The sequence below is a fragment of the Oncorhynchus clarkii genome, chromosome 19, assembly GCF_045791955.1.
Source record: "Oncorhynchus clarkii lewisi isolate Uvic-CL-2024 chromosome 19, UVic_Ocla_1.0, whole genome shotgun sequence".
NCBI lineage: Eukaryota > Metazoa > Chordata > Actinopteri > Salmoniformes > Salmonidae > Oncorhynchus > Oncorhynchus clarkii.
In genome coordinates, this window is record NC_092165.1 from 61,662,993 (window position 1) to 61,682,758 (window position 19,766).

Genomic DNA, 19,766 nt, shown 5'->3' on the forward strand with positions numbered 1-19,766 from the left:
AAATTACATGATCAGAGATGGGTAAGGACTGAAATAACATTATCAGAGATGGGTAAGGACTGAAATAACATCAGAGATGGGTAAGGACTGAAATAACATGATCAGAGATGGGTAAGGACTGAAATAACATTATCAGAGATGGATAAGGACTGAAATAACATTATCAGAGATGGGTAAGGACTGAAATAACATTATCAGAGATGGGTAAGGACTGAAATAACATGATCAGAGATGGGTAAGGACTGAAATAACATGATCAGAGATGGGTAAGGACTGAAATAACATGATCAGAGATGGGTAAGGACTGAAATAACATGATCAGAGATGATGGGTAAGGACTGAAATAACATGATCAGAGATGGGTAAGGACTGAAATAGCATTATCAGAGATGGGTAAGGTCTGAAATAGCATTATCAGAGATGGGTAAGGACTGAAATAACATTATCAGAGATGGGTAAGGACTGAAATAGCATTATCAGAGATGGGTAAGGACTGAAATAACATTATCAGAGATGGGTAAGGACTGAAATAACATTATCAGAGATGGGTAAGGACTGAAATAACATTATCAGAGATGGATAAGGACTGAAATAACATCAGAGATGGGTAAGGACTGAAATAACATTATCAGAGATGGGTAAGGACTGAAATAACATCAGAGATGGGTAAGGACTGAAATAACATCAGAGATGGGTAAGGACTGAAATAGCATTATCAGAGATGGGTAAGGACTGAAATAACATGATCAGAGATGGGTAAGGACTGAAATAACATGATCAGAGATGGGTAAGGACTGAAATAACATTATCAGAGATGGGTAAGGACTGAAATAACATTATCAGAGATGGGTAAGGACTGAAATAACATCAGAGATGGGTAAGGACTGAAATAACATGATCAGAGATGGGTAAGGACTGAAATAACATTATCAGAGATGGGTAAGGACTGAAATAACATTATCAGAGATGGGTAAGGACTGAAATAACGTTATCAGAGATGGGTAAGGACTGAAATAACATTATCAGAGATGGGTAAGGACTGAAATAACATGATCAGAGATGGGTAAGGACTGAAATAACATTATCAGAGATGGGTAAGGACTGAAATAACATGATCAGAGATGGGTAAGGACTGAAATAACATGATCAGAGATGGGTAAGGACTGAAATAACATGATCAGAGATGGGTAAGGACTGAAATAACATGATCAGAGATGGGTAAGGACTGAAATAGCATGATCAGAGATGGGTAAGGACTGAAATAATATTATCAGAGATGGGTAAGGTCTGAAATAGCATTATCAGAGATGGGTAAGGACTGAAATAGCATTATCAGAGATGGGTAAGGACTGAAATAACATTATCAGAGATGGGTAAGGTCTGAAATAGCATTATCAGAGATGGGTAAGGACTGAAATAACATTATCAGAGATGGGTAAGGACTGAAATAACATTATCAGAGATGGGTAAGGACTGAAATAGCATTATCAGAGATGGGTAAGGACTGAAATAACATTATCAGAGATGGGTAAGGACTGAAATAAGATTGATACTGATAGCCTAACATGCTGACCAGACTGCACGCATGTTGATTTTTGTCCACCCACACCAGACGCAATATTGTTGAAATATCAAAACGAACTCTGAACCAACTATATTAATTTGGGGACAGGTCGAAAAGCATTAAACATTTCTGGCAATTTAGCTAGCTAGCTTGTTGTTGCTACTAATTTGTCCTGGGATAAACATTGGGTTGTTATTTTACCTGAAAGGCACCTCTACTCTGACAATTAATCCACAGAGAAATGGGCAAACCGAGTTAGTTTCTAGTAATCTCTCCTCCTTCAGGCTTCTTCTTCTGTGGTCTTTATATGGCGGTTGGCAACCAACTTTAAGGTGCAACACCACCACCAACTGGACTGGAGTGTGGACCTCAGTTCATCTTCCAATCAGCCACGTGGGAATACGCTCCTAAAAACCAATGAGAAGATGGGAGAGGCGGGACTTGCAGGGCATCAAGCATCACAAATAGAACCAAGTTCTATATTAGCGCCTGGCTACGCAGATGCTCGTTGACGCTCTCGCGAGCAGTGTGGGTGCAATGATTGAATAACATGTATGTGTACAAGCAGCAGTGTGGTCAGCATGTAACAGAGCTAGGTAAGGAACATGTACCTTAGCAACAATAATGTAATGTGGTGAAACCCTCTCCTCCCTGTAGAGAATGAAGACTGCTGTTACACCACTGACCCAGGGGCCAACGCATCCCCCAGCCAATCCTACCTCTGCATCCCCTTCCACAAGGAGGGGCCTGTTGCCGATGGTAACGCAGGAGGAGGCGGGGAGTACTACCCTAGTTACCGTAGCACCCAGGCCCCGGACACGCCCCCCAGTAGGAAGAGTCCTGCCGGGCGGGGGAGGTCAGAGCTGGTGCTACTGGGGTGTGGGGCCTTGCTGGCTGCAGTAGGACTGGGCTTCAATATGACGACTCTGGCCCAGCCTGGAACTGGTTCTGGGTCTGGGACTGGTTCTGGGCCTGGGACTGGTTCTGGGTCTGGGACTGAGGGGGCTGGGGAAAGCAACAAGCCACCTCGCTGGGAGGGCTTCTTCCATCGTACAGGGACAGGGGGCCAGAGACGGAGCACCAGTCCCCCCACACGCAAGCTCTTCAGGCGGGGAGGGGACAAGGAGAGCCCCCTGAAGAACTCGGTTGCCCCGGTGACGGAGCGGGTTGGAGGTGGACTGTTTCCGTCCTCTCTCACACTGCTGTCACTGTCGTCTGTGTCGGACTGTAATTCTACGCGGTCTCTGTTACGATCTGATAGTGAGGAACTGTTGGTCTACCGTACTGCTTCTCCCCAGGCCCCTGTTCAGCCTGCTGTCCAGCCCCACACCTCTGTTCACCCCCAGCCCCAGCATGCCTCACTCAACCCCTTGGTCAACACACACCTGGAGAGCTTCAAGCGTCACCCTCGGCAGTCCCTGACCCCGACCCATCTTCCCTCCGCTCCTTCCTCCTCACGTTGTCTACACCGTACTCCCTCTGACGGAGCCATCGAGACACGCTGCCCTCCTCCAAACTATATCCATCCTTTTCCTTTACCCGTCAGAGCAGCTCTGGAGCCTTCAGGTATCTTTACTGTTCTCCTACAAACGGTTTGTTGTTGATCTGCTCGAGCTATATGGCCTGATTCATCCTGTCTTAATATCCCTAGATGTTCTACAACTGTTTTTCTTTTTCTCTATTCTCAAACAGATGGAGGTCTCAGGGGTCTAAGTGACAACGTATCCCAGGTTCCCCGGTTGCCAGATCCAAATCTGGTGTTTCCCCCTACACCGCGCCGCCGCTGCCCTCCTGAACGACCCAAAACCCTGGACTTCCTGGTTAGACCACGTCCCTCGCCACGGGTACGCTGCGACGTCTTCCTGGGCCAGTCACCTGGACGGGGCAGAGGAGGGGGGCAGGGGAATGGAGAGTCCCCAGCCCACACCACCAGTACAAACACCCCTCCCACGGTGGAGTTTGGCAGGGACATGACCGTGCTTCCTACCCCCTTGGAGCCCCCAACACCATCCCCAAGGAGGGGACACAGTCTGGAGGCCCCGACGCCCTCACCAAGGAGGGGACACCCACTGCTAACCCATCACATGGAGCCCAGAGACATGGAGGTACTAGCCACCCCCATGGAGCACCCTTACGCCTGCTCAACCTCCCCGCGACGGAGGGGGGACAGTCTGCTGGACCAACAGGACGAGGAACAGTGTCTGGACCCAACCCTCCCACTCTGCAAACCCGAGTCCCAGTTTCCCAAATGTTCCCCGTACCGCTACCGGCCTGGGTTCTTTTCCTAACCTGGTCCAGTCTGGGTTCTGGTCCTCCTCTGGTCCAACCTGGGTTCTGATCCTAACTCCGTCCATCTAGCGCTACCAGCTTGGGTTTTGGTCCTAACCTGGTCCCTCTAGCGCTATTGGCCTGGGTTCTGGTCCTAACCTGGTCAAGTCTGTGTTCTGGCCCTAACCTGGTCCAGCCTGGGTTCTTTTCCTAACCCAGTCTCCGTACTGCGACCAGCCTAACTTTGGATCCTCTCTTAAAAACACCAACAGAATCATTTCCTAGAGTCCTAGAAATATACCCAGCCCACACTGTTGCAGAGGAGGGGGGGAGGACTGGGACAGCCAGCCCACACTGTTGCAGAGGAGGGGAGGAGGACTGGGCCAGCCAGCTCACACTGTTGCAGAGGAGGGGAGGAGGACTGGGCCAGCCAGCCCACACTGTTGCAGAGGAGGGGGGGAGGACTGGGCCAGCCAGCTCACACTGTTGCAGAGGAGGGGAGGAGGACTGGGCCAGCCAGCCCACACTGTTGCAGAGGAGGGGGGAGGACTGGGCCAGCAAGCCCACACTGTTGTAGAGGAGGACTGGGCCAGCCAGCCCACACTGTTGTAGAGGAGGGGGGGAGGACTGGGCCAGCCAGCCCACACTGTTGTAGAGGAGGACTGGGCCAGCCAGCCCACACTGTTGTAGAGGACGGGAGGAGGACTGGGCCAGCCAGCCCACACTGTTGTAGAGGAGGATTGGGCCAGCCAGCCCACACTGTTGTTGAGGGAGGGGGGGGGGGACTGGGCCAGCCAGCCCACACTGTTGTAGAGGACGGGAGGAGGACTGGGCCAGCCAGCCCACACTGTTGTAGAGGAGGACTGGGCCAGCCAGCCCACACTGTTGCAGAGGAGGGGGGGAGGACTGGGCCAGTCAGCCCACACTGTTGTAGAGGAAGGGAGGAGGACTGGGCCAGCCAGCCCACACTGTTGCAGAGGAAGGGAGGAGGACTGGGCCAGCCAGCTCACACTGTTGTAGAGGAAGGGAGGAGGACTGGGCCAGCCAGCTCACACTGTTGTAGAGGAGGAGAGGAGGACTGGGCCAGCCAGCCCACACTGTTGTAGAGGAAGGGAGGAGGACTGGGCCAGCCAGCTCACACTGTTGTAGAGGAGGAGAGGAGGACTGGGCCAGCCAGCCCACACTGTTGTAGAGGAAGGGAGGAGGGCTGGGCCAGCCAGACCACACTGTTGCAGAGGAGGACTGGGTCAGACCACACTGTTGCAGAGGAGGAGAGGAGGACTGGGTCAGACCACACTGTTTTAGAGGACAGGAGGAGGACTGGGTCAGACCACACTGTTGGAGAGGAGGAGAGGAGGACTGGGTCAGACCACACTGTTTTAGAGGACAGGAGGAGGACTGGGTCAGACCACACTGTTGCAGAGGAGGAGAGGAGGACTGGGTCCACTATTAGGCTCTTAGGCTATGGATTGTTCATGTGACAGAATTATATTTGTGTCTGGTCTGAGGAGTTCTTCTCTCACTGCAGACAGGAGCCCTATCCGGAGCAATATATTTAGGAAGCTGGGACATTGAGGTTTCTGCATCATGATGCATTTTAACATGACACTGCAACACTCTATAACAGTCATATTATCTCCCCCATTAACATGACACTACAACATTCTATAACAGCCATGTTATCTCCCCGTTAACATGACACTACAACACTCTATAACAGCCATGTTATCTCCCCCATTAACATGACACTACAACATTCTATAACAGCCATATTATCTCCCCCATTAACATGACACTACAACATTCTATAACAGCCATGTTATCTCCACGTTAACATGACACTACAACACTCTATAACAGCCATGTTATCTCCCAGTTAACATGACACTACAACATTCTATAACAGCCATATTATCTCCCCCATTAACATGACATTACAACATTCTATAACAGCCATGTTATCTCCCCGTTAACATGACACTACAACACTCTATAACAGCCATGCTATCTCCCAGTTAACATGACTCTGCAACATTCTATAACAGCCATGTTATCTCCCCCATTAACATGACACTACAACATTCTATAACAGCCATGTTATCTCCCCCATTAACATGACACTACAACATTCTATAACAGCCATGTTATCTCCCCCGTTAACATGACACTACAACATTCTATAACAGAAATATTATCTCCCCCGTTAACATGACACTACAACATTCTATAACAGCCATGTTATCTCCCCCATTAACATGACACTACAACATTCTATAACAGCCATGTTATCTCCCCCGTTAACATGACACTACAACATTCTATAACAGACATATTATCTCCCCCATTAACATGACACTACAACATTCTATAACAGACAGATTATCTCCCCCATTAACATGACACTACAACATTCTATAACAGCCATGTTATCTCCCCCATTAACATGACACTACAACATTCTATAACAGCCATGTTATCTCCCCCGTTAACATGACACTACAACACTCTATAACAGCCATGTTATCTCCCCGTTAACATGACACTACAACACTCTATAACAGCCATGCTATCTCCCAGTTAACATGACACTGCAACATTCTATAACAGCCATGTTATCTCGCCCATTAACATGACACTACAACATTCTATAACAGCCATGTTATCTCCCCCATTAACATGACACTACAACATTCTATAACAGCCATGTTATCTCCCCCGTTAACATGACACTACAACATTCTATAACAGAAATATTATCTCCCCCGTTAACATGACACTACAACATTCTATAACAGCCATGTTATCTCCCCCATTAACATGACACTACAACATTTTATAACAGCCATGTTATCTCCCCCGTTAACATGACACTACAACATTCTATAACAGACATATTATCTCCCCCATTAACATGACACTACAACATTCTATAACAGCCATGTTATCTCCCCCATTAACATGACACTACAACATTCTATAACAGCCATGTTATCTCCCCCGTTAACATGACACTACAACATTCTATAACAGAAATATTATCTCCCCCGTTAACATGACACTACAACATTCTATAACAGCCATGTTATCTCCCCCGTTAACATGACACTACAACATTCTATAACAGACATATTATCTCCCCCATTAACATGACACTACAACATTCTATAACAGCCATATTATCTCCCCCATTAACATGACACTACAACATTCTATAACAGACATATTATCTCCCCCATTAACATGACACTGCAACATTCTATAACAGACATATTATCTCCCCCATTAACATGACACTGCAACATTCTATAACAGACATATTATCTCCCCCGTTAACATTACATGGAGAATATTTAAACAATGCAATGTCACTGAATGTCTAGAATTTAAAACAATAATCAACCTTCTAAAAGTTGGACCTTCTCTTTAAATATATGGCTCTGGTCCTGTTTGTCCATTTATGAAAGTGGAACTGGCAGCTAATTTTAGTTACTTTGCAGATACGAAACAAACAGACAATCATAATATCAGTCAACAAATATCAACTTCCCAGTTCGTGCTACAAAAACCAACCTTTATAAGAGTTTTAAAAAAAAATAGGTACTACATTTGACTAAATTTTCCATGACGTACACTAAGGCATTGTTGTCAGAATAGATGGATGCAGTTCAATACATGATTAATATAATTCACCAATACATTTCTTGGTGGTCAAAAAAAAAAAAATGCTATCAGGTTGTAAATCACAGCTTGTACATTGTTGTCAGAATAGATGGATGTCTGCCTCCACCCGTTCATCTGCCACCACCCATTCATCTGCCTCCACCCATTCATCTGCCTCCCCCCATTCATCTGCCTCCACCCATTCATCTGCCTCCACCCATTCATCTGCCTCCACCCATTCATCTGCCTCCCCCCATTCATCTGCCTCCACCCATTCATCTGCCTCCACCCATTCATCTGCCTCCACCCATTCATCTGCCACCACCCATTCATCTGCCTCCACCCATTCATCTGCTTCCCCCCATTCATCTGCCTCCACCCGTTCATCTGCCTCCACCCATTAATCTGCCTCCACCCATTCATCTGCCTCCACCCATTCATCTGCCTCCCCCCATTCATCTGCCTCCACCCAATCATCTGCCACCACCCGTTCATCTGCCTCCACCCATTCATCTGCCTCCCCCATTCATCTGCCTCCACCCGTTCATCTGCCTCCACCCATTCATCTGCCTCCACCCGTTCATCTGCCACCACCCATTCATCTGCCTCCACCCATTCATCTGCCTCCACCCGTTCATCTGCCTCCACCCATTCATTTGCCTCCACCCGTTCATCTGCCACCACCCATTCATCTGCCACCACCCTTTGGGGATGCACTGTTTCAGTTTCAATGACTCGATATTTGACAAAAACGGACTAATGTAGCTAAGGCTAATGACAATACAATCAAACTAGCGAGGGCAATGATCACAAGTCAATCATAACGTGGCTAATAGGTTTGTGTATCTATTGATAGTGCAAGTTAAAAACACAGGGCTGAGAGGATATCATGTCATTGGAGGAGTGAGTGACCTCTTTCGGTAAACTCTGGCAAAAAAATGTAATTAAATTGTTGCCAGCAGCACAGTTAGTCACTAATGCTCTGGATAACATGAAAACTGCCTAACCAGCTCTGCTAGGGGGAGTAAAATGGTCAGGTAAGGTGTTCTCTCAGTTGTGTCTGGAAGTAGCTATCAAACTAGCCAAAATTAGACAGTTAGCTTGGATGCTTGACTGCGGTTGTGAGGAACGCGCGGATCAACCCTCAGCAACAGCGTTAAGTGTTATTAGTACAGTGTACGTTTGAACAGCGAAACGCTCTGAATTTATGCACGCTAACACACTGAAGGCAGTTTACGAACCCAGAGCGCACGCTAACACACTGAAGGCTGTTTACGAACCCAGAGCGCACGCTAACACACTGAAGGCAGTTTACGAACCCAGAGCGCACTCTAACACACTGGGGGCAGTTTACGCACCCAGAGCGCACCCTAACACACTGGAGGCAGTTTACGAACCCAGAGTGCACGCTAACACACTGGAGGCAGTTTACGAACCCAGAGCGCACGCTAACACACTGGAGGCAGTTTATGCACCCAGAGCGCACGCTAACACACTGGAGGCAGTTTACGAACCCAGAGCGCACGCTAACACACTGGAGGCAGTTTACGAACCCCAGAGCGCAGTTTACGCACCCAGAGCGCACGCTAACACACTGGAGGCAGTTTACGAACCCAGAGCGCACGCTAACACACTGGAGGCAGTTTACGAACCCAGAGCGCACGCTAACACACTGGAGGCAGTTTACGCACCCAGAGCGCACGCTAACACACTGGAGGCAGTTTACGCACCCAGAGCGCACGCTAACACACTGGAGGCAGTTTACGCACCCAGAGCGCACGCTAACACACTGGAGGCAGTTTACGAACCCAGAGCGCACGCTAACACACTGGAGGCAGTTTACGAACGCATCCTTAGTTGTCAATCAAATGCATGTGTCATAGATCAAATGGGTGGGAAGGCAAGTTCCCAGTCAGTTCTCAACGCGTGGGTTGGAACAAGCATGCGTCAATCGGCAGAAGTACGAGCAGGCTACTATTCCCCATCGTTTATAGGTGCAATTCTGACAACCAACTAGCTGAACAATGTTATCTAATGTTCCCTCTTTAGACTTGAGCTCATCTCGCTCCGGCTAGCATTAGTTGTTGATCTTGTTGTTGATGATGTGTATAACTGAGGGAGAGAGAGAGCCTGTCTTTTCGTGGATGTTTTATCGGTAGGACTGTAAAGTTCCCAAATGTAAGAGGACTCCCGTGGTATTTTACATATTTACAGAAATCCATTCAGGTGTATTTTGTGTTTTTTTTAGCGAATGAGATGTAATGATCTCAAGTCACACTGTTGCTACTGACTGTAAACACACAGTCCAGTTCAAAGTGAATGGTGACAGGTCCTACTGCCTGTAAACACACAGTCCAGTTCAAAGTGAATGATGACAGGTCCTACTGCCTGTAAACACACAGTCCAGTTCAAAGTGAATGGTGACAGGTCCTACTGCCTGTAAACACACAGTCCAGTTCAAAGTGAATGATGACAGGTCCTACTGCCTGTAAACACACAGTCCAGTTCAAAGTGAATGATGACAGGTCCTACTGCCTGTAAACACACAGTCCAGTTCAAAGTGAATGATGACAGGTCCTACTGCCTGTAAACACACAGTCCAGTTCAAAGTGAATGGTGACAGGTCCTACTGCCTGTAAACACACAGTCCAGTTCAAAGTGAATGGTGACAGGTCCTACTGCCTGTAAACACACAGTCCAGTTCAAAGTGAATGGTGACAGGTCCATATGGCAAATGGCTTATTTGCATAAAGACCTACTGTAGCTCTGATTGGCTATGGCACACCGGTCTGCATTGACTCTGGTCCTGGATGAGACCGGTGTTTCTAATGGGGGTTTTATTTACTGCAGTGTCTACCAATTGTCCAAAACACATGGCTGCTTTCCCACTCTATATTGATATAGAATTTTCACAAATGCCTTACTCTACGTCATTCCTAAACATTCTATGATTTTATGAAAACGTGAAAATGACGATATCTAAGTGCTTGTTTGTCAGAAAATGTTAAAAAAAAAAAATAATAATAATAAATAAAAAATATATTCTTCCTGGGGGTGTATGTGAACAGATTGTAATATGATTTCCTGTTGTTAAAAACGCTGTCAGTTCCACTTTAGGCTTACTGTAAAACCCTATGACAAGCTGATGCTATGGCTGGAGTTTCTCTTGGCTGGGATGATGGCTTGGATCCAGCAAAAGGCCTAGGGCGTTGATAACTTCACAAAGCTTTACAATTTTTATTTATTTATTATTTTTATTTTGTATTCAAGAGTTAAAGATTGTGCATTTTATTAATAAACAAAGTGCACTTTTTTGGGGGGCAGCATCATGAATGTAAAGCTTGGTTTTGTTTATTAGTTTCTTCATTTATTCAGTGATATGTTATTTTTTTTCTGCAAGCAAAACAACCTCAACTTTCTCCCGTGTCACTTGATTGATTTGTATCTCGTCACTCTTGAATGTTTTCTGGGCTGCTGCTTGTGTTGCAGTTACACTTTCTTCTGTTATATCTCTGTAAGTATCAAGCACTCTATATTTGCATCCCAAATGGTACCCTATTCCCTATATAGTGCACTACTTTAGACCAGAGCCCTATTCTCTTTATAGTGCACTACTTTAGACCAGAGCCCTATTCTCTTTGTAGTGCACTACTTTAGACCAGATTTGGGACTCATACTAAATCTTCAATACTAAAACACTTCCAGAAATATCCTGATAAAATGTGATGTTAGTAAATCTACATGTCTCTTTGCACCACCCATCACCACAGGGCTTCAGTAAAATACACTGCCCACCACCACAGGGCTTCAGTAAAATACACCACCAACAACGCCCATCACCACAGGGCTTCAGTAAAATACACCACCAACAACGCCCATCACCACAGGGCTTCAGTAAAATACACCACCCATCACCACAGGGCTTCAGTAAAATACACTGCCCATCACCACAGGGCTTCAGTAAAATACACCGCCCACCACCACAGGGCTTCAGTAAAATACACTGCCCATCACCACAGGGCTTCAGTAAAATACACCACCCATCACCACAGGGCTTCAGTAAAATACACCGCCCATCACCACAGGGCTTCAGTAAAATACACCACCAACACCGCCCATCACCACAGGGCTTCAGTAAAATACACCGCCCATCACCACAGGGCTTCAGTAAAATACACCGCCCATCACCACAGGGCTTCAGTAAAATACACCGCCCATCACCACAGGGCTTCAGTAAAATACACCGCCCATCACCACAGGGCTTCAGTAAAATACACCGCCCATCACCACAGGGCTTCAGTAAAATACACCACCAACACCGCCCATCACCACAGGGCTTCAGTAAAATACACCGCCCATCACCACAGGGCTTCAGTAAAATACACCACCCATCACCACAGGGCTTCAGTAAAATACACAGCCCATCACCACAGGGCTTCAGTAAAATACACCACCCATCACCACAGGGCTTCAGTAAAATACACCGCCCATCACCACAGGGCTTCAGTAAAATACACCACCCATCACCACAGGGCTTCAGTAAAATACACAGCCCATCACCACAGGGCTTCAGTAAAATACACCACCCATCACCACAGGGCTTCAGTAAAATACACAGCCCATCACCACAGGGCTTCAGTAAAATACACTGCCCATCACCACAGGGCTTCAGTAAAATACACCGCCCATCACCACAGGGCTTCAGTAAAATACACCGCCCATCACCACAGGGCTTCAGTAAAATACACCGCCCATCACCACAGGGCTTCAGTAAAATACACCGCCAACACCACAGGGCTTCAGTAAAATACACCGCCCATCACCACAGGGCTTCAGTAAAATACACCACCCATCACCACAGGGCTTCAGTAAAATACACCGCCAACACCGCCCATCACCACAGGGCTTCAGTAAAATACACCACCCATCACCACAGGGCTTCAGTAAAATACACCACCAACAACGCCCATCACCACAGGGCTTCAGTAAAATACACCACCAACACCGCCCATCACCACAGGGCTTCAGTAAAATACACCACCAACACCACCCATCACCACAGGGCTTCAGTAAAATACACCACCAACACCGCCCATCACCACAGGGCTTCAGTAAAATACACTGCCCATCACCACAGGGCTTCAGTAAAATACACTGCCCATCACCACAGGGCTTCAGTAAAATACACCACCAACAACGCCCATCACCACAGGGCTTCAGTAAAATACACCACCCATCACCACAGGGCTTCAGTAAAATACACCACCCATCACCACAGGGCTTCAGTAAAATACACCACCAACACCGCCCATCACCACAGGGCTTCAGTAAAATACACCACCAACACCGCCCATCACCACAGGGCTTCAGTAAAATACACTGCCCATCACCACAGGGCTTCAGTAAAATACACCGCCCATCACCACAGGGCTTCAGTAAAATACACCACCAACAACGCCCATCACCACAGGGCTTCAGTAAAATACACCGCCCATCACCACAGGGCTTCAGTAAAATACACCACCAACACCGCCCATCACCACAGGGCTTCAGTAAAATACACCACCAACACCGCCCATCACCACAGGGCTTCAGTAAAATACACCGCCCATCACCACAGGGCTTCAGTAAAATACACCACCAACAACGCCCATCACCACAGGGCTTCAGTAAAATACACCGCCCATCACCACAGGGCTTCAGTAAAATACACCACCAACACCGCCCATCACCACAGGGCTTCAGTAAAATACACCACCAACACCGCCCATCACCACAGGGCTTCAGTAAAATACACCACCAACACCGCCCATCACCACAGGGCTTCAGTAAAATACACCACCAACACCGCCCATCACCACAGGGCTTCAGTAAAATACACCACCCATCACCACAGGGCTTCAGTAAAATACACCGCCAACACCGCCCATCACCACAGGGCTTCAGTAAAATACACCACCCATCACCACAGGGCTTCAGTAAAATACACCACCAACACCGCCCATCACCACAGGGCTTCAGTAAAATACACTGCCCATCACCACAGGGCTTCAGTAAAATACACCACCAACACCGCCCATCACCACAGGGCTTCAGTAAAATACACCACCAACACCGCCCATCACCACAGGGCTTCAGTAAAATACACCACCAACACCGTCCATCACCACAGGGCTTCAGTAAAATACACCACCAACACCGCCCATCACCACAGGGCTTCAGTAAAATACACCACCAACAACGCCCATCACCACAGGGCTTCAGTAAAATACACCACCAACAACGCCCATCACCACAGGGCTTCAGTAAAATACACCACCAACAACGCCCATCACCACAGGGCTTCAGTAAAATACACCGCCCATCACCACAGGGCTTCAGTAAAATATACCACCAACAACGCCCATCACCACAGGGCTTCAGTAAAATACACTGCCCATCACCACAGGGCTTCAGTAAAATACACCACCAACACCGCCCATCACCACAGGGCTTCAGTAAAATACACTGCCCATCACCACAGGGCTTCAGTAAAATACACTGCCCATCACCACAGGGCTTCAGTAAAATACACCGCCCATCACCACAGGGCTTCAGTAAAATACACCGCCCATCACCACAGGGCTTCAGTAAAATACACCACCCATCACCACAGGGCTTCAGTAAAATACACCACCAACACCGCCCATCACCACAGGGCTTCAGTAAAATACACTGCCCATCACCACAGGGCTTCAGTAAAATACACTGCCCATCACCACAGGGCTTCAGTAAAATACACCGCCCATCACCACAGGGCTTCAGTAAAATACACCACCCATCACCACAGGGCTTCAGTAAAATACACCACCAACACCGCCCATCACCACAGGGCTTCAGTAAAATACACCACCCATCACCACAGGGCTTCAGTAAAATACACCACCAACACCGCCCATCACCACAGGGCTTCAGTAAAATACACTGCCCATCACCACAGGGCTTCAGTAAAATACACCACCAACACCGCCCATCACCACAGGGCTTCAGTAAAATACACCACCAACACCGCCCATCACCACAGGGCTTCAGTAAAATACACCACCAACACCGTCCATCACCACAGGGCTTCAGTAAAATACACCACCAACACCGCCCATCACCACAGGGCTTCAGTAAAATACACCACCAACAACGCCCATCACCACAGGGCTTCAGTAAAATACACCACCAACAACGCCCATCACCACAGGGCTTCAGTAAAATACACCACCAACAACGCCCATCACCACAGGGCTTCAGTAAAATACACCGCCCATCACCACAGGGCTTCAGTAAAATATACCACCAACAACGCCCATCACCACAGGGCTTCAGTAAAATACACTGCCCATCACCACAGGGCTTCAGTAAAATACACAGCCCATCACCACAGGGCTTCAGTAAAATACACTGCCCATCACCACAGGGCTTCAGTAAAATACACCACCAACAACGCCCATCACCACAGGGCTTCAGTAAAATACACCGCCCATCACCACAGGGCTTCAGTAAAATACACCACCAACAACGCCCATCACCACAGGGCTTCAGTAAAATACACCACCAACACAGCCCATCACCACAGGGCTTCAGTAAAATACACCACCAACACCGCCCATCACCACAGGGCTTCAGTAAAATACACCACCAACACAGCCCATCACCACAGGGCTTCAGTAAAATACACCACCAACACCGCCCATCACCACAGGGCTTCAGTAAAATACACAGCCCATCACCACAGGGCTTCAGTAAAATACACTGCCCATCACCACAGGGCTTCAGTAAAATACACCACCAACAACGCCCATCACCACAGGGCTTCAGTAAAATACACCGCCCATCACCACAGGGCTTCAGTAAAATACACCACCAACAACGCCCATCACCACAGGGCTTCAGTAAAATACACCACCAACAACGCCCATCACCACAGGGCTTCAGTAAAATACACCACCAACACCGCCCATCACCACAGGGCTTCAGTAAAATACACCACCAACAACGCCCATCACCACAGGGCTTCAGTAAAATACACCGCCCATCACCACAGGGCTTCAGTAAAATACACCACCAACAACGCCCATCACCACAGGGCTTCAGTAAAATACACCACCAACAACGCCCATCACCACAGGGCTTCAGTAAAATACACCACCAACACCGCCCATCACCACAGGGCTTCAGTAAAATACACCACCAACAACGCCCATCACCACAGGGCTTCAGTAAAATACACCACCAACAACGCCCATCACCACAGGGCTTCAGTAAAATACACCACCAACAACGCCCATCACCACAGGGCTTCAGTAAAATACACCACCAACAACGCCCATCACCACAGGGCTTCAGTAAAATATACCACCAACACCGTCCATCACCACAGGGCTTCAGTAAAATACACCACCAACACCGCCCATCACCACAGGGCTTCAGTAAAATATACCACCAACACCGCCCATCACCACAGGGCTTCAGTAAAATACACCACCAACAACGCCCATCACCACAGGGCTTCAGTAAAATACACCACCAACAACGCCCATCACCACAGGGCTTCAGTAAAATACACCACCAACAACGCCCATCACCACAGGGCTTCAGTAAAATACACCACCAACAACGCCCATCACCACAGGGCTTCAGTAAAATACACCGCCCATCACCACAGGGCTTCAGTAAAATACACCACCAACACCGCCCATCACCACAGGGCTTCAGTAAAATACACCACCAACAACGCCCATCACCACAGGGCTTCAGTAAAATACACCACCAACAACGCCCATCACCACAGGGCTTCAGTAAAATACACCGCCCATCACCACAGGGCTTCAGTAAAATACACCACCAACAACGCCCATCACCACAGGGCTTCAGTAAAATACACCGCCCATCACCACAGGGCTTCAGTAAAATACACCACCAACACCGCCCATCACCACAGGGCTTCAGTAAAATACACCACCAACAACGCCCATCACCACAGGGCTTCAGTAAAATACACCACCAACAACGCCCATCACCACAGGGCTTCAGTAAAATACACCACCAACAACGCCCATCACCACAGGGCTTCAGTAAAATACACCACCAACAACGCCCATCACCACAGGGCTTCAGTAAAATACACCACCAACAACGCCCATCACCACAGGGCTTCAGTAAAATATACCACCAACACCGCCCATCACCACAGGGCTTCAGTAAAATACACTGCCCATCACCACAGGGCTTCAGTAAAATACACTGCCCATCACCACAGGGCTTCAGTAAAATACACCGCCCATCACCACAGGGCTTCAGTAAAATACACCACCAACACCGCCCATCACCACAGGGCTTCAGTAAAATACACTGCCCATCACCACAGGGCTTCAGTAAAATACACCGCCCATCACCACAGGGCTTCAGTAAAATACACCGCCCATCACCACAGGGCTTCAGTAAAATACACTGCCCATCACCACAGGGCTTCAGTAAAATACACCGCCAACACCGCCCATCACCACAGGGCTTCAGTAAAATATACCGCCCACCACCACAGGGCTTCAGTAAAATACACCGCCCATCACCACAGGGCTTCAGTAAAATACACTGCCCACCACCACAGGGCTTCAGTAAAATACACCGCCCATCACCACAGGGCGCCCTTTAGTGACATGTATAGCTATAATATAAATATATCTCTATCAGGATTTGGGTCAATTCCATTTCAATTCCAGTCAATTCAGGAAGTACATTGAAATTCCAATTCTCTTCAATGCTTTTTTCAACAAGGATTTGGAATTTGGGAACTTGATTTTTACTTTAATGAATTGACTGGAATTTAAATGGAATTGACACGACCCTGATCTCTGCTTATATAATGCTCTGATTATGCTTATTAAAAAAACAAACGTTGTATGTACTTTGTCTGAGGCCCGGGTATGTCTGATCCCATGAGAATTATCACCAGAATGTGTGTTGCAGTTGTTCAAGGTGAAACCTGTCTATTTGTATAGCCTGTTTGTGCTATCATACTATCAACTCCTTGGCATTCATTGTCAATGCCAAGAGGACAAAGGGATACAAAGCAGGATCCATCAGATCAAACCTAAATATTCAGATTTATATACTTTCTATTTCTTGTTTTTTTCTCCCCTTGTGTTTTATATATATTTCCCACACTATGAGGTTGGAATAATACTGTGAAAATCGTGAACATGGATGATAATGCATTTTTTTTTTGGGGGCCGGTGAGAGCTGTTTGAAAAGACCGCCTGAAATTGTCAGCCTGTTTCGTTCCCATGGCGACGTCACCAGGCGGTTAAAAAAAAAAAAGCCCCATTTAGGCTCGTCCGATTTGGCCCCTCACTCAGACCACTCTCAGACAGTCCTAGCAAAACTCTTTGCATTAAGAAATTTCTCTTTGACCAGTTTTAATTGAAAACAATCCCCGTAAGGTACTTCATTGTTACCTAGAACTTATTTGATTTTGAGATAAAAAAATTGTCTGCATTGAACCTTTTAAATGATCTAGAAAATCAATCGTTTTTTTAATGGTTGTTTAACACCGTTAGGGGCAGCAGGGAGCCGAGCGGTTAAGAGCATTGGGTCAGTAACCGAAAGATCGCTGGTTCGAATCCCTGAGCCGACTAGGTAAAAAAAAAAATGTGTCAATGTGCCCTTGAGCAAAGCACTTATCCATAATTGCTTCGGTAAAGTTGCTCTGGATAACAGTGTCTGCTAAATTATGTAAATGTTAGCTGGCTAACTCATATGGCCTGCTAAAGTATTATGCCCTATCTGGGACCACTAGGCTAGGATCTATTGTCCATAGAGAAACATCTGTATTGTACATTACTAACGTGTCTCATAAGCTATTGTTGAAATCATTTGGAGATTTTGATTCAATGTGTCCGTTTTGTTTTTCGCGACGAACTTCACTGCATTTTGTCTTGACTGACCAGAACCAACCGAAAACAGGCCCTGGTGGCATGTCATAGTTTTTTATTTTTTATTTATTAATTAATTTATATTTTTCTTTATTTAACCATGTATTTATTTTTTATTCTTTATTTACTTATTGTATTTAATTTTGTTTTTGCTTGCTTTTGAAAATGTCTCTGGAATATTAGTTTTAAAATGTTGACAAAGTTTTTTATTGTGTCTTGTGTGTTTTAGAAGGGGCTTCTATCATTAAGCGATATAGCAGGTTTGACAGGTCCATATAAGTGAAAAGGATGGAGTAAACATTAATGACACTGCTCCCAGAGTTGACCTGAGGCTGACTGTGAAAACTCCCTGTGAAACATTGCTTTCTATGGACACAGCATGTATTGCGGGCTTCTTTAAAAGATGATCGATTGACAAAACATGACTCTTCTCAGTATTATATCTGTAAGTTCTTGAAAAAAAAAAAACCTTACGGCCTTACGGTCTCTAGACCACGTGTCCAACTCATTCCACAGAGAGCTGAGTGTCTGCAGGTTTTCTCTCCTCCGCTGTACTGACAAATTAAAGTCACTGTTTAGTAAGGAACTCCCCTCATCTGGTTGTCTAGGTCTTAATTGAAAGGTAAAACCCCCAAAACCAGCAGACACTATGCCTTCCGTGGAATGAGCTTGACACCCCTGGTCTAGACCCTGAAGTGTCCTATCGACCTGAGTTCCATGCATCCCATCGACCTGAGTTCCATGCATCCTATCGACCTGAGTTCCCCGCATCCTATCGACCTGAGGTCCACGCATCCTATCGACCTGAGGTCCACGCATCCTATCGACCTGAGTCCCACGCATCCTATCGACCTGAGTTCCACGCATCCTATCGACCTGAGTTCCACGCATCCTATCGACCTGAGTTCTACGCATTCTATCGACCTGAGTTCCATGCATCCTATCGACCTGAGTTCTACGCATTCTATCGACCTGAGTTCCATGCATTCTATCGACCTGAGTTCCACGCATCCTATCGACCTGAGTTCCATGCATCCTATCGACCTGAGTTCCACGCATCCTATCGACCTGAGTTCCACGCATTCTATCGACCTGAGTTCCACGCATCCTATCGACCTGAGTTCCACGCATCCTATCGACCTGAGTTCCACGCATCCTATCGACCTGAGTTCCACGCATCCTATCGACCTGAGTTCCATGTGTTGTTAGAATGAATCCAATGGGAATGCAGTGTGGAGAATGTACATAACAACTGACTGTTCTGTTCTATTTAATAATAATTAAACCAACCTGGGTGCTTTACTCCAAAGATG

General features: G+C 47.0%; 1 protein-coding gene across 1 annotated transcript in view; it reads left to right on the top strand.

Moving 5' to 3' along the window:
• The window catches only part of LOC139375459 (mitogen-activated protein kinase kinase kinase 9), a 50,598-nt gene extending 46,746 nt beyond the window's left edge, over positions 1–3,852 (top strand). The window contains exons 11-12 of the mRNA XM_071117269.1: positions 2,222–3,130; positions 3,257–3,852. Of these exons, the coding sequence (XP_070973370.1) occupies positions 2,222–3,130; positions 3,257–3,852 (1,505 nt within the window). The remainder of the gene's footprint in view (positions 1–2,221; positions 3,131–3,256) is intronic.
• Positions 3,853–19,766: the final 15,914 nt, after the last annotated feature.